The sequence below is a fragment of the Talaromyces rugulosus genome, chromosome V (genome assembly GCF_013368755.1).
Source record: "Talaromyces rugulosus chromosome V, complete sequence".
Taxonomy (NCBI): domain Eukaryota; kingdom Fungi; phylum Ascomycota; class Eurotiomycetes; order Eurotiales; family Trichocomaceae; genus Talaromyces; species Talaromyces rugulosus.
In genome coordinates, this window is record NC_049565.1 from 1,916,289 (window position 1) to 1,937,576 (window position 21,288).

The 21,288-nt window shown below is 44.8% G+C and overlaps 8 protein-coding genes across 8 annotated transcripts; 5 read left to right on the forward strand and 3 right to left on the reverse strand.

Moving 5' to 3' along the window:
- Positions 1–11: 11 nt before the first annotated feature.
- Positions 12–1,960, forward strand: TRUGW13939_09206 (uncharacterized protein; the record flags this gene model as incomplete). Its single annotated transcript, XM_035492331.1, has 3 exons — positions 12–43; positions 92–302; positions 356–1,960. 3 exons carry the CDS (start codon positions 12–14, stop codon positions 1,958–1,960), a joined length of 1,848 nt encoding a protein of 615 aa, XP_035348224.1.
- Positions 1,961–2,466: 506 nt separating this feature from the next.
- TRUGW13939_09207 (uncharacterized protein) lies at positions 2,467–3,567 on the forward strand (the record flags this gene model as incomplete). The annotated part of the gene is made up of 2 exons (XM_035492332.1): positions 2,467–2,848; positions 2,930–3,567. The coding sequence occupies 2 exons, from the start codon at positions 2,467–2,469 to the stop codon at positions 3,565–3,567; spliced, it is 1,020 nt and encodes a 339-aa protein (XP_035348225.1).
- A 746-nt stretch (positions 3,568–4,313) lies between these two features.
- Positions 4,314–4,833, forward strand: TRUGW13939_09208 (uncharacterized protein; the record flags this gene model as incomplete). The annotated part of the gene is made up of 2 exons (XM_035492333.1): positions 4,314–4,580; positions 4,648–4,833. 2 exons carry the CDS (start codon positions 4,314–4,316, stop codon positions 4,831–4,833), a joined length of 453 nt encoding a protein of 150 aa, XP_035348226.1.
- A 120-nt stretch (positions 4,834–4,953) lies between these two features.
- Positions 4,954–5,573, forward strand: TRUGW13939_09209 (uncharacterized protein; the record flags this gene model as incomplete). The annotated part of the gene is made up of 3 exons (XM_035492334.1): positions 4,954–5,058; positions 5,123–5,222; positions 5,278–5,573. 3 exons carry the CDS (start codon positions 4,954–4,956, stop codon positions 5,571–5,573), a joined length of 501 nt encoding a protein of 166 aa, XP_035348227.1.
- Positions 5,574–5,638: 65 nt separating this feature from the next.
- Positions 5,639–6,688, reverse strand: TRUGW13939_09210 (uncharacterized protein; the record flags this gene model as incomplete). The annotated part of the gene is made up of 5 exons (XM_035492335.1): positions 5,639–5,809; positions 5,870–6,171; positions 6,229–6,310; positions 6,383–6,547; positions 6,611–6,688. 5 exons carry the CDS (start codon positions 6,686–6,688, stop codon positions 5,639–5,641), a joined length of 798 nt encoding a protein of 265 aa, XP_035348228.1.
- Positions 6,689–9,182: 2,494 nt separating this feature from the next.
- On the forward strand, positions 9,183–11,960 carry TRUGW13939_09211 (uncharacterized protein; the record flags this gene model as incomplete). Its single annotated transcript, XM_035492336.1, has 6 exons — positions 9,183–9,441; positions 9,503–9,851; positions 9,915–10,488; positions 10,543–11,356; positions 11,407–11,556; positions 11,605–11,960. The coding sequence occupies 6 exons, from the start codon at positions 9,183–9,185 to the stop codon at positions 11,958–11,960; spliced, it is 2,502 nt and encodes an 833-aa protein (XP_035348229.1).
- A 311-nt stretch (positions 11,961–12,271) lies between these two features.
- On the reverse strand, positions 12,272–16,568 carry TRUGW13939_09212 (uncharacterized protein; the record flags this gene model as incomplete). The annotated part of the gene is made up of 3 exons (XM_035492337.1): positions 12,272–15,206; positions 15,259–16,432; positions 16,505–16,568. The coding sequence occupies 3 exons, from the start codon at positions 16,566–16,568 to the stop codon at positions 12,272–12,274; spliced, it is 4,173 nt and encodes a 1,390-aa protein (XP_035348230.1).
- Positions 16,569–17,384: 816 nt separating this feature from the next.
- On the reverse strand, positions 17,385–21,200 carry TRUGW13939_09213 (uncharacterized protein; the record flags this gene model as incomplete). The annotated part of the gene is made up of 12 exons (XM_035492338.1): positions 17,385–17,411; positions 17,460–17,558; positions 17,624–17,726; positions 17,792–17,839; positions 17,903–18,088; positions 18,147–19,133; positions 19,384–19,414; positions 19,466–19,683; positions 19,756–19,863; positions 19,920–20,053; positions 20,117–20,497; positions 20,559–21,200. The coding sequence occupies 12 exons, from the start codon at positions 21,198–21,200 to the stop codon at positions 17,385–17,387; spliced, it is 2,964 nt and encodes a 987-aa protein (XP_035348231.1).
- Between the last annotated feature and the right edge of the window lie 88 nt (positions 21,201–21,288).

Sequence of the window (21,288 nt, forward strand, 5' to 3'; positions counted from 1 at the left end):
GATCTCTAACAATGTCGTCCACCACGTTAATGACGTTCCTTGTGTAAGTCACCCGATCGATTTCTGTCGTTGGCTTGGCTAACATCCACAGCCGGACCCCATCCAATGTCAGATCAGTCGAGCTGCTGGGATCATGGGATAACTTCTCTCGATCCTATCCCATGGAACAGGACAAGCGCACCGGTTCTGGCCACTGGCGAGGCTGCCATACCTTTACCGACATCATCCTCGACGGTTCATCCCCAAGCCAGTCACCCGGCAGGACCGGAGGCTTGAAGATGGGAGGAACCTATTGGTATTATGTGAGTAGTGCCCCCTTGGTATGCGTGGCTTGCACTCATCACCGGTTTTTTAGTACCGTCTGGATGGAGACATTGAATATTATAACGAAGTCGAGCCCATTACCTCTCTCTGTCCTCTGCTGCCCGGCCAGCCTGTCAATATTCTCAATATGCCCGTCATTCTACCAGACACCCACACCCTGCATCGGCGTGACAACAGCGTCACTTCCACCAAGTCTGAGCACCGGACTATGAACCCCAAAGACAAATACATGAATCCAAGGACACCGCCTAAGCCGCGCCCTTCTCTGGCTCGCCTGAGGACGTCTCCTCCCCTTTATCAGCACTCGGCATCCTCGGGGTCTTTTCTTAATGTGTCAACTAATGGTGATGAGCAACGATCCGTATCTCAACCCACAAGCACGGCTCACAGTCCGATGGGCCACTTCGCACCTAGAGTGAAGGTCTCCCGGTCTGCATCTCCTCCGCTGACGAGAGGCTTACGGGCTGCATTCTTGAACATTGCCAGTGCCCGCTCTCCGAGCCGTGACCGGGGCGATGGTAGCCGCAGTAGGTCGGTGGAACGCAATGCTGAGCGTTGCGATGGGCCCATGCTGCGCGTTCCTGTCTCGAATCCAAGCTCAAATTATAGCTCACGACTAGCATCGCCAACGAACAGTCCAACTGATACTTCGGTTGTCAGAAACTTGCCGTTCCGCCTGCCGCACCATCAACAAGAAAAGGGCTCGGCACTACCATCTATCCATGTTCGGAGAGCTTCAAAATCCAGTCGAGAAAATACTCCTCTTGCCAGTCTGGATTTAGCCAGCACCCCAGGCCAGAAGACAAAGGTTGGAGGCCCGTCATTTTCTCACCTTCAGTCACTGGATCCTCTTGAAGAAGTTTTATCTAAACAGAATACTCCCGTGCCAACAAAACGCTCCAAAGTTCTCAAGGCATCCAACGCACCAACTTCCCGCGGCCTGTGGGAGAAACGACTACCCACTCTACCCAACTCACCGTCATCGGTTATGGAGGAGGAACTTCGTGCTATTGATGCGCTCAACCAGCCGTTGAACATGGAGTTTTTGCACAGTCATTTCTCTAATTTTACATCTGGCGTTGAATCTGAAATTTATGTCGAATCGCCTGTTGAAAAGAGTCGATTTTCGGAATGGAGCGCCGATACCGAGCTGGTCTCGCCCGCCTCCATGACTTCTTGCTCTACTATCAACGCCGACTTTTCGCACCACTCCTTTTCCGATGACCCTATTGCATGCGAAGACGCCTTAGAGGCGGTGTCTGCTTCGAACGGGCCGCCAACTCCTATTCTCGGGGTAGGGGAAATTCTTTCTCCTACCAAGGTCGCCTCTGATTCCCCTCTCCTCGGCACAGGCGAACCATCGTCCGGCGCCGGCGGATTTTCGGCCAGTGGCTTGGATTTCTCGTCCTTGAGCTTCGATGATTATGATGATACTACCAGCGAATCAGACCCTAAGCGATTTGCCGGGATCTTCCCCGCCGAGGTGATGGCCTCTCTGCCCGTTACTACTCCTCGAACAGCTTCCCCGCGGTTCAAGACCGGTCCGCGCCAGGACTTCATGGCCGAGTCGGCCGCAATGAGGGATCTAATGGACGAAGTCGGGTATCTTGGGGATATGATTTCGTCTGGTTTATGATTTGCATTTGTGTATTACTGGCGTTAATTCGAGCGGCTGCTCTGCATTATCGGCGTTTGTTTTTAATATTGCTTTGTACTTTTTATTTTTGTCTTTTTTTACATGTTTTTGAAGCCCTTTATAGCGACCATCACGGATAGCTTACGCGCCTGCTGGGTATCGGTATATAGATCAGATATAGCAAGTTTATCTCAACAGCATTGAACACTCATTCACACAAAGATCAGGCATCCTTAATTCCTAGCGATATACTAAATAATGCAGATGTTTGCCTATCTCCATGGCCGAGACTGATAACTGCGGACATTATTCGCGATGATATATCCCCGATGGACATAAATACACCAAGCCCCAAAATCCGTTATCCCCGTGGAGATAATTGGCGGAGCACAATTATTTAAAACAGTACATACCCAGGTCATTTTTTTTAAAGCATATAAGTAAATTGATTAATTAATATATTCAAATTATTTATTTAAACGAGAAAAGAAAGAAAGAAAGAAGAAATGGCATACCTCGCACCCTACGCCGCCGACCACGAGGATACCAACGGCCCCGGCGACGCCCGACCTAGCGCACTCAAAATCGTGCGCGATGAAAAGCTAGACGGTGCTCTTGCTGGGAAAGTGTTTTTTATTAGCGGCGGCACAAACGGTATTGGTGTCGAGACGGCGCGCGCAGTCCACGTTACGGGCGCAGATGTCTATGTCACGGGGCAGAACCGCGAGAGAGGGGAGGAGACGGTGAAGGCGATTACCGTTGATGGGAAGCCTGGTAAAGTTGTGTATTTGGAGATGTCTCTTGATTCTTTGCAGAGCGTGCGAGACGTTGCAAAGAAGTTTTTGGAGTTGACGGGGGGGAAGTTGAATGTGTTGATTACGAATGCTGGTGAGATCAACCAACAAGTTTTTTTTTTTCTTTTCCAATTTAATACAATAGTTCCAAGGCTAATTAGTGTGATAATGGTAGGAATCCGGGGCTGGCCTCAAGGCAAAACAAAAGACGGTTTCGAGCATCATTTCGGAGTTAACCATCTTGGTCATTTCGCTCTATTCCACGAGCTCAAGGACGCGCTGATCGCATCCTCTACACCCGAGTACAACTCAAGGGCCGTAATCCTATCCGCACAGGGCCACCGACAAACCCAAATCCGGTTTGAGGATTACCACTTCGACAACCGACCCGAAGAGTACGACGGTATTCTCGCATACGGACACTCCAAGCTAGCCAATATCTACATGGCGACTGAGATCGAGCGCCGGTTTGCGGCACAGGGACTTCATGCAACTGCCGTAAACCCCGGACTTATCATGGGAACAGGGTTAAACTCCAAAGTGCCACCGGAGCACCTTGCTGTTGTGTGGACGATGCCTGAGATTAGAAAGGCGCTCAAATCCGCGGCGCAGGGTGCAGCGACTACAGTTTGGGCAGCGACGGCAAAGGCGTGGGAAGGTGTTGGTGGGAAAATTTTGGAGAATGTGCAGGAGAGTCAGCCGTTTGATGAGGCCAAGGGGCAGGGTAGTCTGGGATATGCAAAGCATGCCTACGATGAGGATGCGGCGAAGAGGCTGTGGGAGGAGAGCTTGAAGATGGTCGGACTGGAGTAGATTATTCTAGCATGATTCATGTCTTTGATGTTGTGTTATCATTAAATGCTTACCAACAATTTATAGTTGAACATGACTTCAAGCATGCTACTACCTAATGAGGAAATTGCCACTAGCGTTGCGAAAAATGGAAACATGCGAGTCAGGAATTCTGAAGAGAAATGGTCCACAGTATATTAACAAGCAATTACAAATACAACTCGGTCCTAAATACTCATAACCATACGGACAGAATGAATATACGTAGTACTACTACGTAGAGCCAGCGGCGATAAGTGGGGCGACCTTGAAATAAGGCTGCGGTTAGGGCTGGGAGCCAGCCAATAATGTTGGTTTCCGGTATCGTCCATCGGCGATAAGTGGAGACCATGCAGCACTAGTCCTAGGGTAGTTGCGAAATGGGTGGTAAGGTTTCTATATTTTGGGAACAATGAAAATTAATTTATATAGAAATATGTTAGGTCGCAGTTTCATATTACATAAAAACACATCCTTCGCCATAAAACATTTGAATTGGCCATGTATCAATATGTAAAGCACTAGTACTACCCTAACTTTCGGCTTTCAAACGTTGTATACAGGTGAGTGACCTGTTATGGCTGGAAGAAGTTCCATATTTCAGAAACTTATTCATTATAAATAGGCTCCGTGATCCCTTTGCCCAATCTCATCGCCCCTCAGATAATAATCCAAACCACCAGCTGACATCATCACTTTGCTATAAGCCCTCATTCAACTCAATCAACATGCAACGAAACGACCTAGCACTCCCTCGCGGTTCCCTGGTTCTTGTGACCGGGTCCAATGGGTATATTGCTTCGCACATTGTCGATCATCTACTTCAGTTGGGGTACCGTGTGCGAGGAACTATCCGCCAGCCTAAACCATGGCTGAACGAGTACTTCACCGACAAGTATGGCGAGGGGAAATTCGAGACCGCCATTGTTCCGAAAATCGACGTTGTCGACGCTTTCAAAGAGTCTCTCAAGAGCGTTGATGGAGTTATCCACGCGGTAAACCAAAAATTTCATTCTGTAACTGGCATACCGAATATTAAATTAATGTTGACTTTGTTTTTAGGCGTCTGATGTGTCCTTCAGTGACGACCCAGACAGTGTCATCCCCACGATGGTTGCGGCCACAGAGAACCTTCTCAACGCAGCGGCTAAAGAAAAGTCTGTCCGACGATTTGTTCTGACTTCTTCATCTGCCGCTGCATTTATCCCCTTTCCTGACAAGGCGGTTGTGGTGGATACAGGCAAGTAGATCTTTCCAAAAAAGATTCATTGATTGCTCATCAAAATCGAACTTTATCTAGATACCTGGAATGATTCCGCTATCCAAGCTGCACGAGACAACGACACTCCAGCGGAGCTCAAGGGGGGTATGCTCCACTGTGCTTCAAAAACAGAGGCGGAACGTACGGCATGGAAGTTTATGGAGGAGAAAAAGCCTGATTTCATCCTCAATACAGTCCTTCCAGATGTTAATGTGCTTTTCCCCCCACCTCAGGGACAAAAAATTGAAGAAAAAAAGTGCTGATCATGTTTCCCAGCTCGGACGAATTTTACACCCACGGATCGCCGGTTCTTCTATGGCTCTTACGCGGGCTCTTTTGCAGGGTAAATCAGCGGTTATGAACATGCTATGGACGCGTAAGCTATTTTTACTCATTCTTTCTTTTTCATAATTGACGATTCAAAATTATAGAATGGTATGTCGATGTCCAAGATAATGCCAAGCTCCACGTTATTGCGCTGCTAGGCATCGAGGTTAAATCCGAGCGCATCTTTGCCTTTGCAGACATCTATACTTGGACCCAAATTATCGAACTGATGCACAAAATACTCCCAGAAGATAGGTGTAGTCAGCTGGTTAGCCCCCCGGAGAATGAAGGTCGAGCCTTGGGCAAGATTATTCCTGCGAAAAGGGCCGAGGAGTTGTTGTTGAGCTTTTATGGCAAGGGTTGGACGAAGCTGGCGACTAGCCTTACAGAAGGACTTTAAGGACGAGCGTAGTCCAATTCAAGTACCATTCATCCCTTGACGTACATTTACACGCCTCGTTATCTCTACTTGTACAACAGATTCCTATCTCCGAAATGCATAAACATAGCGGCACACCAATTATACCAGTTTTTGAGCAAGCCATTGTATCCTAGTCTTCCCAGGCCTCCGCGAAGGGTTATCATTTGATGAAGGCCATCAAGGTGGACTTTATATTCATATAGATCTTCCATTTTCTAGAATCACACATTAGCCGGTTTGGTTCCAAAAAGGGCTTCAGTTTAGATTTTTCTCACCCCATCGACATGCATTAAAATCAGCACAGCGAGCATAATTTCGTCTGCAACTGCCGCAAGGGAATCTCCACGGAGATACTCGTTGATAGTATTTAACGCTGCTAGCTTGTACATTAAGTAGTCACATTCAGCGCGTCTCACGTTATAGAATTTTGGGTCTTCTTTCGCATAAATAGTTCCGCCACAGTACATTATTGCATTGAAGGATGCAGGGTGTTTTGTAACTCCCAACAGCCAGTCTTTTTCGATGTTCCCAGAAGCTTCACGAAACGTGTCAAGCCGGGGTTTAAAATGAATAACAACTGCACAAGTCAGAAAGTAAGAAAATTTACTGTGTATAGAAAAGGATATATACGTACATTGTTCCATCAAACGAAAATCTCTGGGGAACAGTTGAGAGTAATGGCTTAAGTGTACTTGTGGGGGCTTCCATGTCAGGGCCTGTATTAGTCTCGTTAGTTTCTATTTTTTTTTAAAAAAATAGTCTCAGGAACAAAATCAATGCAATCGCACCAGCGTATTGGTATGGATGTTGTCCGAAGCTTGAACATCGAGAAAAGGCTCCTGCTCTGGGTTCCCAGGTTCGGTAATCCTTTGTGTTGCAGGGCCCTGGTGTTCTTGATACTGGCAAGAAAACTCTCGCTTGGAGCAGTTATTGCATGGCCACTCACGATTGCACTGCCACCATTTTATCAGCTGCAATACTAGTAATATGCATTCCATATGCTAGGCAGAACATACCCGTTTCTTGTGTTTGTGACAAGACAAGCAAGATAGAATAGCCCGATGTCGGCTATTGAGATTACTGTGATTCTCCATGGATTTTAATAAACTATAGAGGCAAATTTTAACCTATAGAAGCGCCCATTGACACCCATACCACACTAACGTATTTTATAGACCTCCCGGACCACATAAGCCTGCCGGACCACCCCCTCAATTTTCTCCCACTTTCAACCCAACATAAATTTGAAAATCGAATAACCACGCCAATATGCCTCGGAACGCTGCAAAAAAAGCATCAAGTGATGAAGGAAGAATTCAGCTTGCTATTAACACGTTAAATAAAGGTCAAATTACTAGTCTGCGCGAAGCAACACGCGTTTTTAACATCCTAAGATCGACGCTCCGAGGCAGGCAGCATGATCACTTGCACTGCCTAGAAAAGTGTAGAATCAACACTAAATTATCAAAAACTAAGAAAATCATGCTTTATAAATGGATTCTTTCTATAGATAAGTGTAGCTGCTCTATCAAGCCATCTATAGTAGCGCAAATAGCTAATTATTTACTTAAAAAACACGATTCCATTATCTTACCATTTACTATTAGTAAATACTAGATAAGCAATTATTTAAAACATCACTAAGATCTTAAGATTCGTTACATCTACAAATACAATTATGAGCGCGTTTTATACAAGGATCTAATAGTTATTAGTGGTTTTTTTAAGAATCTTAAGCGTGCTTTTGCTAAGTATAGGATCACATAGGAAGACATTTGGAATTTTAACGAGACTAGATTTGCTATAGACATTATATCTACAGCAAAAGTTATATATAGCGCTGATTATAAGGAAAAATCTCATTTACTACAGCCTAGAAATTGGAAATAGGTCACAGCTGTGGAATGTGTAAGTGTACATAGAATCATATTACTTTCACTTATTATATTGAAATCAGTCAATAAGCTTATCGATTAATATAATCTATCTAGATTATCACCTAATTAGTTAATTACTGAGTCATTAAATAGTTAGATATCTAATAAACTCAGACTTAAATAGCTTTAAAAGATTTTTGACCCTTTATTAAGGCTATTTATAACTGGAAAGTACTGGATACTTATGCTTAATAGACATAGCAGTCATCTTACACCTAAATTTGATTAATACTGCATTGAGAATAACATTATTCCTATATATATACCGCCGCATTCCTTACATCTGCTTCAGCCGCTTGATATAGATGTTTTCACAGTTCTTAAGCGCTTATATGGGCAGGCAGTTGAGAATCAGATGCGCTACAGTGTCAACCATATTAATAAAGACGATTTTCTCATGATATATGTGGAAATTCGGGATAAAGCCTATTCTATATAAAATATTAAGAGCGGCTTTATAGCAACAGGGATTTCTCTATTTAATCTAGAACATGTGCTATCTAAGCTTAATGTGCAATTACAAACACCCATCCTACTAAGCATAAGCCATTCCTCTGCAAATTGGTTGCTAAAAACACCTTATAATATCAAAAATCTGTGTCGCCAGACAAACACCATAGAGCAGCTTATAAGGCAGAGTCTTACCGAACCAAATTCGCCTACTAAGCGTGCGTTAAACTAGTTGATAAAAGATTGCTTTTTAGCAATAAATTCTACTACTATACTCGCGCAAAAAAATCACGATCTACAAGCAGCAAACAATCACCAAAAGCAAAAGCGTACAACTAGGGGTAGGCCTATCAACAGACCTAGGATTTTGACAGTTTCCAAAGACCACGAGATCGCTGCAGCGGCGTTAACAGCCCAGGAAGCTCTACAATTACCTAATCCAGAAATCGCTTTGGGGGCACGCAGGCGCGCGCCGCGGACCTATTCTAATTGTAAGCAGGTTAGTCATGTTCGCACGTACTGTCCAAACAGTTTAGTATAGAAATTATATAGTAAATATGGTAAATAATTACACTTTAGTCAGAATAAGTCGATTTTACGGGTGAGGTGGTCCGGCAGGCTTATGTGGTCCGGGAGGTCTATAAAATACGTTATAGGAGCTAAGAGAACTTATGACTCACTAAAGTTGCTTTAATCCTTAACCGCGACCTCTTAAACCCACCTTATCTCCGACATTGTCGAAAATATATTATATCTATATATAATATATACTGCTATTTCCTCCAAATGCACTGTTTTTTTTTTTTTTTTTGTCACATATTTAAGATTGATATGTTAATTTATTGTCTGCATAGTTCGCGATAAAAACAAGCTTTATTCAACTACATCATACAAAGCAAAACCAATCCACCATATCAACTAACAACTTGGGATAAAATTCGCCAAATATCTAGAAGATATAGTATCTTTCCATATACTAAATTAGTGAATGTACAGATCTAGTATCCCTTTCCTAAATACTTCGAGGTAAAATAAAGATGCGAGCTAAGAGCGGCAGTCCTTAAAGCGGCACGACCCACGACGCCAAGTCGCGACAACATTGAACTTCCACAAACAATCACAATCACCACCAGCACAACCAAATGTCGATACCCCTATCGTGTATGGCCAACAATCGCCAAACAGAAAATCACATAACATAATGAGCAGCCAAAACAAAAACAACAAGGCGTCTGCGCCGCAGCTGCCTCTAGTTGCTGAAAAGAAGCTGCCAGCAAAATGCAAGCCTGGTTTGCTCGCGTATTGCCCAACGATGGACTTGGTCGCCCTTGCCACCGAGGATGAACAGTTTAATGTTTTCCGGCTGAATGGTCAGGAGGTTCTCAATGTTGATTTCGCGGGAGATCCCTATCTAGATGAAGTGAAGGGAGAGGTGCGCGGCATTGCCTGGAAATATGACGGTAAAAAATCACTTCTCTTCCCGCTTGTTTTTTTTTTAGCTGTGTTGATAAATATCTACAGGTCAGCTTCTAGCAGTTGCCGATGCTGAGAACAAGCTTCGCATTATCAGCTCATTTAGTGGCAAGACAGTGCACAACTTCTCAACCTGTTCTGAGGACAATAGAGAAAACGACAACGCCCCCAGAGTGACCTGTATGAACTGGGGCGTGAATTTTACCGATTTCAAGACCACCCGGGCTTATTTACAAGATTCCAACGGACAGCTGACGGCCGAGGACCTGCTGGTCCCTGATACCGACCCTGTCAGAGCCGCGATGCTGCTCAAGGCAGATCTGCCTCGTGAACTGGCACTTTTGGATGTGGAAAGTTCGCTGCCTAAATTAAGCACGCTATCAGGAAGTGGGAATGAGTAAGTTTGCCTAGAAACCGTATTTAAGTTGTCACGAATTCATTAAGACTAAAACTTCAACAGCGAAGACGTCTTCAGCAGCCGTGCTTCAATTGACGCTATTTTCCACTCACCTCAAAAGAGCTCCAACGATTCGGTAGACGTGCTTTTTGTTGGCTTTAACGACGGAGGAGCACACCTTAGAATTTTCAATTGCTTTGAAATCGGCAATTTTTCTCTGACGTCAAGCATCAACCCAACGAAGCCGGCTGAACCATTGGTGCACACGTCGCATCCAATGAGCTCAACACATGCAGTGTTGATTTCAGAACAGGCTGAAACCGCTTCTTCTCCCAGTCTAAAAGTCGTCACGCTCGACCTCCGATTCATTGTCAAATGTGGGCGTTATCTATCCCTCCTCGCCTCTAAGACAACCCAGCTGCAGAATCTTCTCAGATATATCAGTCAAACTCAACGACAGATTATGAGTGAATGGAAAAATATTTCTGAGCTTCCAGCCCGATTCATCAGGAGTATTGCCGATGACTTGCAGGACAAGTGCCATTGCGATTTTGTTACTGCTTTGTACCATCTTGTAGTGACAGGCAATTGTTTCCCGCCGGTTAAAGAGTTTTTAATTGATATTGTTGGCGAACGGGTATTTAATTTCTATCTTTCATTCCTTTGCTAGTGTAAGCTGATTGAAAACCAGGGACACAAGCGCTGGGACAAGACAGTTTCTGCAGGCTACGAAAGTCTTCGCAGACTAATTCACGAATGTCTTCTACCGGCACTAGAAAGATGCGAAGTACTACTTAGCCGGCTTATTGGAATATCCAAATTTCACAAACTCAATCATATCCTCGGCCTTGAGACCCGAGATCTACAGGACATCGTAGAGACGGCCGACTCTCTTCATCTACTCTCCCACACTATGCTAACCAAAACTAGCACCGAACTAGCCCAGTTCTTCGAGTTTGCTAGGTGGCTCCGCCATGAGATTGACATTCAGACGGCAGAGCCCATGTCACAAACGTTGTCTGAGTTGTTGGAAAAGAGTGATGATATTGACCACGCCGTCGTGCTGGATTATATCCAGGGTGCCTTGACAAATAGCGCCCTCTGTCTGTTTATCCCTTCGACTCCTAGTCCTCCGACTGGACCGAAGAAGTGGTGGGACTCGGGGGAAGAACACCAGGGTTCTTTTTACGAAACGTACAGACACACGTTATCACTTCAAGTAAAGGAAGATCAACAACTACAGCATCTAGATAAAAAAGAGGGTTCTCAAGAAAATCTTCCAAAGCTGAACAATCTCATTGACCGGCTTACTAGCCAGTGTGACAAAGTTTTTGGGCAAATTGCTCTGACGCAAAAACGGAGTATTCTCCACCACTATTTTCTCGAACTTCATCCCGACTGTGATCGAGACGTGGTTGACACAATTATGCAACACGAGGTTGTCAATGGCAAAGAGTTGTTTTTCATATATGTGGCTTCCAGGTTAAAGACTTCTCCGCACACACGTAAGATGATGTTTCTGGCGTGATTTCAAAAGTGTTGCTAACTTGGCTAGTACTTATATACCGCGCTTCACTTGAAATAACCAACGGTGTTAGCTCGCCGAAAGACATTCAAGTGTCTTCCACAAGCTTATCAGGCGGCGAAGTTAAGCAAGTGCAATTCTTAGAAGACGGCACCATTGCCGTTCTCCATACAGACGATGGTACGTTTCCCTTTTCACTCATTTCCATTACCAAACTAACTATCCTAGCAAACAAATCGCACCTCTTAAACTTTTCCATAAGCCCCTCTCGGGCAGAGACAAACACCGAAGAGGAAGCCAACTCGAACCAATTTCATCCTCGATATGAATCTTACAAAACCCCGTCTAATAGTACACCAATTCTTCCAGAACCACTGAAAGTCGACCTTGGTGGTGACGAAGCAGGACTAGTACTCCATTCTTTCTCTCTGTCAGGGTCAAAATCACGGCCAATTCGTTTAAGCGTTAATGGCCGTCGTAAGGACAGGAGGGCTGTCTGTGTGCTTTATGCAGATCAGATTCAGTATGAAGTTCTTGATATTGATAATCAGGCTCATGACGAGGACGAGACGATGGAGGAATAGGTTTAGAGTAGCGTTATGGCGGTTATAGGTCTTTTTTCACTGTTACAGTTATCGACTATTTTATGTTGGCATACTCTGGGTGTTTGGTTTGTTATGCATCATGTATTACTACATTACATCTAATTATCGCGGGGACCAGCCTGAAAAGGAGCATCATTTTAAATTCGAGTGACCAATTTATAAACCGAAAATAACAAGTAATCCATTGAATATCAAGGTATAAATTAACATTTGAAGCTCGCCGGGACTCCGACATGGAAGAACGGTTGTGAAAACAAACATATGTAGAATCTGAGCAGGTTAGTTCCATATTATTCCTCGATATACAATTTCTGGTCTTCAAGATCCTCTAATCGCAATCTCGATTTTCGTCGTCGTTTGAATAGCGGTAGAGATTTTGTTGGCTGTATGTTTGGTAATGGTGATAAAGGCCTTGCGTTGAAATGCTGGTCTGTGGAAACTTGGTCTCTAGCTGTCTGCGGAAGACTCTGGCCACGGATGTAGTCCAAGATGTTACTCGCACGAGTAGCTATCAAGTGACTGAGCATACACCACAGGATACTGGCCGTTATCAGGAAAGCCACTGCGGCAGTAATAACCATATAGGTGATAACGTTGTGATCAGGAACACCATTCATACTGAAAACGCTGACTGCCAGTCCCACGGGTAAAAAGAAGACAGTAACATAGGTAAACAGAGTAATGTTTTCCGCCTCTTTCAGGGATTTCTTCGACCGAATTGTGTCCTCGGCGTTGGTCACCAGCGTGATCAGAAATTCGATGCGTGCATTCCTAGCCTTTATTTCCCGTATATGGTCTTCTAGCTGGGCCTGTTTCTGTTTGATTGATTTTCGATACTTTTGTTCGTCATTTGGTGTCCAGCGCGGCCGTTCTCGCCCCTGTGAGCTCTCTCGGCAGGTCCATTGTTCGATTAATGATTGAAGGCGTGTAACGTTATTTTTCAAAATAACTAGGATTTGAAAGGACTCTCGAAGGTCTTCTGGCTTTCTGTCTTCGAATCTGTCCTTTGAAAAGTACCGCTCTGTCGCATCGGAACTGCTGGACCGTGGCCTTTCAATGTGTTTCAAGATGTTGTCCAGGCTACTACACACTTCCTCCAGTATTCTATTGAAAAGTAATAGCTCGAGGATTTTTCTCTGCTGCCAGTGCGTATCCTCCTTGTATTCTTTTACATCCAACGTAGCCTTCCATCCGTCTTGGGTTTCTTGAATGAGGTGACATGTCCAATACCGGTCGAAGTAATCCCCTACAATCCGAAAGCTAATGACAGCATCTACCAAGTATGCGTCACGGCCGAATATACGGCATGGCTGGAATTTGAGCTGTCGCACACGCTGTTGGTTCAGCTCTGGAGCCTCGCTATTCCTGGCTTGAAAGAATCGAAAATGAACCTCTGTCACCCATGTATTCAGACTAGCAGTGGTATCGTCGTACAAATAATTTGCATCAACTTTGGCATGCCGATCAAAAAATCGAGCCATGTGCATTCGTTCAGCCTCGGGAGACGCGACATAAAACATTGCAGCCAGTGTGTAGTCAACGGATGTCAGATAAAGTAACCGTTTCTTGCTCAAGTCTGTCATGCGTTTTTCTTGAAGCCGATGCCAAAGGTCGGTGTATGTAAAGCATTGTTGACTCCAGGATTTTTCCTCAGAGTCCCATTTTCGATACTTTCTCCCCTTGCGAACGTCTTCGATAATCACGTAACAACTGTCGCTAGGAAGGTATTTTCCTTCCACAACCAACCCAAAACTGCTGTTATTCATTCTTACTGGAGCTTTCCCTAAGGTTTGATTGACCTCTGCTAGGGTTTTTGGTGGCTTGAAGTCCAAAAAGTCAGGATACCCATATAACCATTCTTCAGGAATGTCGACTATGTTATTAAGATCCATCAGTCTACCATAAGGGTTTTGTCGCTTCAAAGTTCTCTGAACGACGAAAGCTCTTCCGTCTGGCTGAAGACTAATATAACCTTGTGTGGCACCATCAGGTGCTGCGTTGAAGTTTGGGGATTGGTCGCGCGCCCAATTCTGTAGGCGTGGTACTCGAACACCACCTCTTAGATGCACTTCGTCTTGCTGAGACTGACTTCTGATTGGGCTTCCCGGGGCATTCTCCATTATCGTTTCCGAATCTAATTTCACTACCGCGGTCTTTTTTGCTGTTCGGAGTAGAATATAAGGAACCTCAAATCCAACGTGGAAGTAAAAGTCCCGAAACAGTTCACGGTCAAATAGTACTGGCCCCTTGCTGAAAGCGTCCAATTGGCCTGGAAAGAGCCCATTCTCTGATGATGAATCGATAATAACCTGTTTGGCGTGAGTGACCATCTCTAGCGGCAGAAAATTACGATCGAGCTGATGGTTGTAACCTGCCATCTCCAATGCCAGTCCGTAACGTAGTGGATTATCCCACTGTGCTTCGTCATTACTATCCTCATCATGCTGGATTTGTACGTTTATCAATTGTTGCCACATTGCTTCTTCTCCTGGAAAGAATCCCCATTCCATCCCATAATACAGGACGGTGTCGCGCGAGTGCAGTAGGAAGCGAGTTTCTCGCGTAGAACGGGTAACACTGAGCATTCTCTTCTTTAGTATGTCATTTTCAATAGTGAAGCGTCGCAGGTTTTGTTTCCGCATTTCCTCTGCTGTGAAATCCAGAATCCGGCCGATATTTGATTTCCGGGTACTCCTGCTAGGAAGATGAGATTTGATTCTGAGAAATGTTTGTAGCGTACCCTGAGCCATTATATCTTGGTTTCGTTCAATGTTCTCAATTAGTTCTTCGATATCCTTCAATGCTTTCCATATCCACACTTGATCGCTTAGGCGATACTTCGGGATCTCTGAGTCGGTCGAGTGCTGCCACGTTGGTGTTAGGCGGTTCTTGGTTTGCATAAGGTGTTTGAGCCAATTTGTGATGAGATCGTCTAGCCAACTGCAAACAAATTCAAAGTCCGCCATTTGGTTAAATACCTTTAGATATTGTGTTGCTTTGATGATGTGACTCGGTATACTTATAGGACTATTGGGCGGGAGATCCGTCAACGTTGAGTCGGCCATAAGTCGGCCATCCACCCGGAGATTTGCAGATAAAGCTTCTTGGAGATTCAGTTGTTTCACCCATTGAAGATGGCCTTTGCAGATATCGTGGATTCTTTGGCGTACGACTGGGGTACTGGAAAGGCGATCGTGCATTTCTAGCATGAACATGAATGCAAAACTGTTTAATCAATTGAGTGAATGCAGAATAGCTACAAGAAGAGGTGACCTACTAACTACCAGACACAGACACTCGATGGTCACCAAAGTCTCCACACGTCAAGGCCACTGGAACCGTTTTATCTTTCGGCGATTGATTCTCAAAAATCGTGTGGTTCCCATTGTCAGGTGTATTCAAGATGATCATGGGGCTTCTTCCGTTTAACTGTTTCCCTGGTGTTGATAATAGAGTGCCTTCCGCCGCAGGCATCTCAAGTGGAACGCTGCAGACTGACATGATATGTTCTAGGTTACGACAAAGATGCCAACTCAACTGCAGATCTCCAGGGAAAGGTGCTGTCATAATAGAGCTCTGGGTATCGCAATTCAACTTGGCGCTAGAAAGTATGAAATACTTCCAGTCTTCCTCCAGTGTTGTTAGTTGCAATTTGAAAGTTGCAGTGAACTCGACTGATTTTGTATTTTCCTCAAATTCATGCTTCACAGGAATCATGATCTCCGATCCGTTTTGCAGTTTTGTGTTGAAATCTCCAAGTGGCAGCTCTTGTGCAATGCCGTCTTTGAATAATCCAATAAGTACACAAACTCGTTCTTGATCTATTTGGAAGTCGGATTGATCTTCTAGAGCGATGATTCCAAATCCGTGTGGCGCCCTCTGATATTTGATCGGAAGATTCTTCTTCTTTTCTAAGTAATTCAAATCTTGAATGGCGAAATTTGGGCTCAGAGCGAGTTGTATTTCTTTCGATAGGGCCTCTAGCCTCGTGATCCGCATCTGTTGCACGACAACGCCCTGCTGGCACCATAGCGTGACCTTAACTTCGTATCTTTCATCTTTGTACGTTATGACCGGCCATCGGTCCGCTAAGAACTCCAGGGTCGGTGACATATGGGTTGTTACATCTTGTAGTCTGAGCCCGAAGCCACTTACAGCGTCCTGCGCCTTGTCCAGGAATTTTGCTGCTCGCCAGTACACGTACCACGCACCCACACCCTCCGTAAATTCGAGGCCAATCATTCGCGAGCTAAAATCATTTGGTTCACGTTTGATGTACTGGCAGATTCTCATAAGGGACCCGTATATGCCTGCACTCGCTGTGGTCCCTCGATCACCAAATGATGCGTAGGAAGCATGGCGCTTCGCAGACCATTCTCTCGGTTGCTGGTCTCCATCAGATTGTAGATTGACACCGGTATATGAGAGGTTCGCTGTAGGCGATCGTGGGGCTGTATGGTGGGGGTTGACACTGTCAATCTTCTGCAAATAGGCCTAGATGATAGATTGCGATGGGAGCTTACGATGGAGTAAGTTGACAAACTTGTCATCATTTTTGTCGGGAAGATTTAGAAATGTGATCGACATCGTGTCCGATGATGTGCCTCTGAGGGCATGGCAAGAGAGAGTTCGCACACTCGAGCATAACTCCTATTCTCACAAGGCTGTGTTGCGTAGCTTGAAAGTAGGGTGTTACCTTGGCCCCAAGCTATGAGGAGCTAGTCTTTTAGAACGAACAGTTAATACATGCCGCATTGAACTAGCGCTAATTGTTCGTGATGTTTGTCCACTAGTATTGCTGTTTATCTGCCACCATATGCAAGGCTGAGGTCGAGATCGAACCAGTCTTCGAGGAGGAATAAGTCCGAACTCGCAGATTGGTGTCAGTCGTAATTAAAATGGTATCGTAAGTCTGTGTACGCCTCGTAACCGTATCCTAGGCTTCCGTGAGAGTGATACCCCTTGTTCAGCGCAATGTGTCACGGGTCATAGAAAAATGCCAGGGTATATTGAAAGTCCCTGCTTTCGTTAGTTACCGGTCTCTGCAAGGATACGGTCTTTTGAAAGATAAATAGGTTGTCATTTCACGTTTACTTGCTCATGAATCCTTTTCTAGTGAAAATTCCGTCGCCTTAACTGCACGGTGTGGTTGTCCCCAGTCTGCAGTCGTTATGTTGCTTCTTGTTGTTGCTCACCTCAAAGATCACCTCGTGGCAGGACCTTCTCAGATGACTAGTACATGTACTCAATGATACGTATATATTTTATTTTATGTAAATCCCATAACCGGCTTGTTAGTTCAGCTCATATTTAAAGAAATCTCGAAATTTGGCATTCATTGTACAACCTCATCCGACGTTTATCACGAAGCCCCTCCACCCGCCTTACTAGCATTATAAGAGACTACAAAGGCGCTATCAAGTCAATGAGCTATAAAAGTCCTCTTTCGAAAGCTGTTAGATGATGAAAATAACTCACCTCCAAACGCGCCTTGTTCCCAGATTGACTATTGCTGTTGTCGGATGAAAAAAGCATCCCTGCCAAATCCTCTTTGGATCTTTGGACTTCCATTACACGCTTTGAAAGAGCTATTAGTTATTTTTCTGGTTACAAATGGCTTCATAGTTTTTTAAATGACTGACCTCTTCAAACGTGTCCTTGACATAAAACCGGACTGTTGTCACTTCCTTCTTTTGGCCCAATCGGTGGATTCGAGCAAGTGCCTGCTCTTCTACTGTGGGGTTCCTGGGGGGTTTCAAAGTTAGTATATTAGCCGGCTTCAACAGTGGGGACATCTGGATGTTAATTACCAATGGGGCTCCATGAGATAAGCATACGATGCCTCGGTAAGGGTTAAACTATATATCCGTTTAGGCCAGACTGCAAGAATGATCAATCGATACATATGTATTGCAACTTACCCGACCGCACCACACGACAGGGTCAAAAGTAAAACAGAGATAGAAGGGTCTCGCCGAAATCTATCAAGGATGTGATGTCTCTCCTTTTGTGGGACCTTGCCATCATACCGGAGGAACTGGATCTTAGCTTTTTCAAGGCCCGATTCGACAACGTCCAGGGTCATTCTCCAGGTGGAGAATACCACGCTAGATATATACACATATTAGCAATAATGACTCTTTCTCTAGATATTTTAGGTCCAACCTTTTTGTATTAGGCGCCTGGTCCTTTAGTCTCCTTAATAAGGAGGTTACCTTAGAGGGAAGCCCGTTCGGCAGAACTTTGCGTCGGGGAACAGAGTGTGCTGGCATGAGGATGCTATCCTCTAGAATGTCTCGGTTTAATGAAACTTCAGCAAATATATGAGGGGGACTATGGCCGCATAGAAAGTCTTTAGTGTGGCCTTCACGTGAATGTTGGACGCAATCTGGACAGACAAATTTCCGGCACTGAAAGAAAAGAGGGTTTGCCAGGTGGTTGTTTGAATCGCTAAATAGTCGTTCTGTTATGTCAAGCGTTGACTTGCACAGTTGGCAAGCAATAGATGTGATTTCACACTGGAAATTAAATGTCTGTTGCGCAACACTAGTCCAATCCGTAGGTTCGGATGGAGTGTTGTATTCCGCTGGCTTGACATCGTATCGGGAATAGTAGTGCATTCCCATATCACAAACCATGCGCAGCGCATTGATTTGCTGGATAATGTTGACAAATGTGATGGATGGCAAATGGTCAGCTCCTTCATGCGTTGCAGCTTCTGTAAAATGTGCAATTGCCTGGCTTTTGGTCTTCTCATACAATGCCCTTTCGTCGGGTGTGAAATTCACCAAACATCGGAGATCTGTTCTTGTGGGGAGGTTAATTGTGGTCTTGGGTCTTCTGAGAGTAAGGCATCTGGATAATCTTTTAAGCCTCTCCATGGCCTTTTCAGATTCACCGGTTTTCCATAAATGGGTAATATGGGCATCGAAATGTTTGATATCGCCGTATGGATAAACGTCAAGGACTTTGAAAAGCGCGGCTAGATCTCCAAGTCTATTTTGAATCGGGGTACCTGTCACTGCCCATCGCGCGGATGCCTGAATGTTGCAAACGGATTTAGCCATTTGTGAACTGCTATTGCGAATGAAGTGTGCTATATGAAGTAAGTACATGGCCAACGCAGGAGGGAGATATCTAGTCTGGGCTTGCCTTCATCGAGAATCAAGCGCCTCCATCGAGTAGTGAACAAAATCGATTGGTGTGACTGGCTAAAATGCTTCCATTCGGCAGATATCGTATGGTAAGTGGTCAATATTATGTTTAGTTTCTGCAACTCAACTGCATCTACTAAGCGTGCCTTGCCATGGTGTCGATACCACGCTAGACCACCCGGCACGACATGTCTGGGTTGCTAGGATTCAGATACCTAGAAAGTAAACAGAGGTTTAAGATTACTTACTGAGATAGTTGCTCCTCCCAGGTGTCTAGAACTAAGGGACTTGTTAGAGACAATACCCCCTGGATGAGGAATGTAAACTTACGGGCAGGGGGCACAACAATTAATGTTGCATCATTGCTCTCAAAACTGTAAGTGCACATATCAAAGGCTCCATTTTTAGTATTTTCTCTTTCCAGATCTGCTGCAACAAGAGAAATCATGGTTAAAGTTTTCCCAAGGCCCATAGGATCCGCAATTATGCCCCCGAAGAATTGCTTGGGTTCTTCCCGCTGATGGTCTCCTGAAATCATATTGATAAAGCTAATTCGTCCGAATTTAGTACCGCAAAAAAGTATTTTGATCGGTTGTCAGAGGGAGGTAGAGATAACATACAATCGGCCCTGGCCAGTCTTCTTCCAGCCCCAGAGGTCTCCACTGCTTGAATCAAAAGCCCATCCTTGTTCTCGTCGTAACATGAAGCTCATGGCCTGTTTCTGGTGTCTTCAAGATAAGTTAGCGATACTAGCCCATTGTTTCAAGTGTCCATTTGTGGTTACCTTTCAAGCTGTGCTTGAATTATCGAAGGTTGCGAAGCTTCAGGAAGATCTTCTTGCTGATCCAGAATTTCAAGAAGGTATGATTGATGGGGTATGCCCTGCACGTCAAAGACCTCAAGGATGTCGGTTTGCAACTTAAAAGTCATCGGGCATGACCCTATGTCTATCGATGAAAGACGATGGGGATTGCAATATACCACGTTCACATCGCAATTTAAAGGATCCTGTAAATAAATTTCGTGATCTTGGAAGAAGGTTCCTAGTTCTTCACATAGTTCCATCGGCCCGTAGAGAGTGAAGGAAAGTGAACAAGGAATTAGTTTAGGTAGAATGCTATTAAGACATTGAGCCTCAATGCCTTTTTCATCCCAAGTGCAGGTGGCTTGAATTCGGATGGACGACTCGTCCAGTATTGCCTGCAATAGTTGCGTGTGCTGAGTTGAGACGGTTCCCTTTAGTTCAGCAACGGTATCGCACGTAAAACTGCCAGCTGTCTCTAAATGTACCGGAAGGGGGGAAGGTAGTAGCTCTTCACCATGTCTGAAAGAAACCTCAAATTCTCCGGTAACACCTGAAAACTGTAGATGTTGATGGTGAGCACGTCACAATTATTTGGTTTGGGAATATCGATAAACTAACCATACCAAAACAAACAGTATTTATGACAGTTCCCCCAGGATGCGTATGATAATCTTTATAAATGGAACTTAGAGTTGGAGCTGAAGTCTCTGTTATGGCAGTTTGGAACAGAGATGATACCGACATTTTACTTGGGATTTCCGTCGCAACTGGATTGAGAGTCAACATTGACGAGGGCTGGCGCTGGCTGCCAATGGAGTTGCCCACTAAAGGAGGAAGCTCTTTAGGATAGTAGGATTCGTATTGTAGATTGCAATTTTGAAATTGGCTTGCTGTTCCTTGGGCGACTTCAAGTTGATAGTTTTGATTCACTGTATCTGGCGTGTGGTTCTCGAAACCAGTGGGAAATCCCCCAAACCTTTCATTTCTTGAAATGTTCTCGAAATGGCTTTGCGGTAATGATGAAGAAAACCCTGTAGGAAGTCCGGTATGAGGTATCTGTGCAATATTCCCGACGCCGGCCTGATAAGAATTGAATGGAGTTGGAAAATTCCCTGTCACTTCATTATTTTGGTTGACATCTTCCGCGATGATTCGGTCTGTATAATCCGGCACCACGATGGATGTTGGGTTCAGTAGTGACGGGACCGAAGCGTCCAGACGCCGCCGTTTATTGGGAGCCTGAGGTAGACCAGAATCCATGGTCTGACAGAAATTACGCGCTGTCTCTACTAGACTTCCGTCAATTTGAGATAAACGGTTATAGAAACTTGCCGCGTCGTTACTAGCC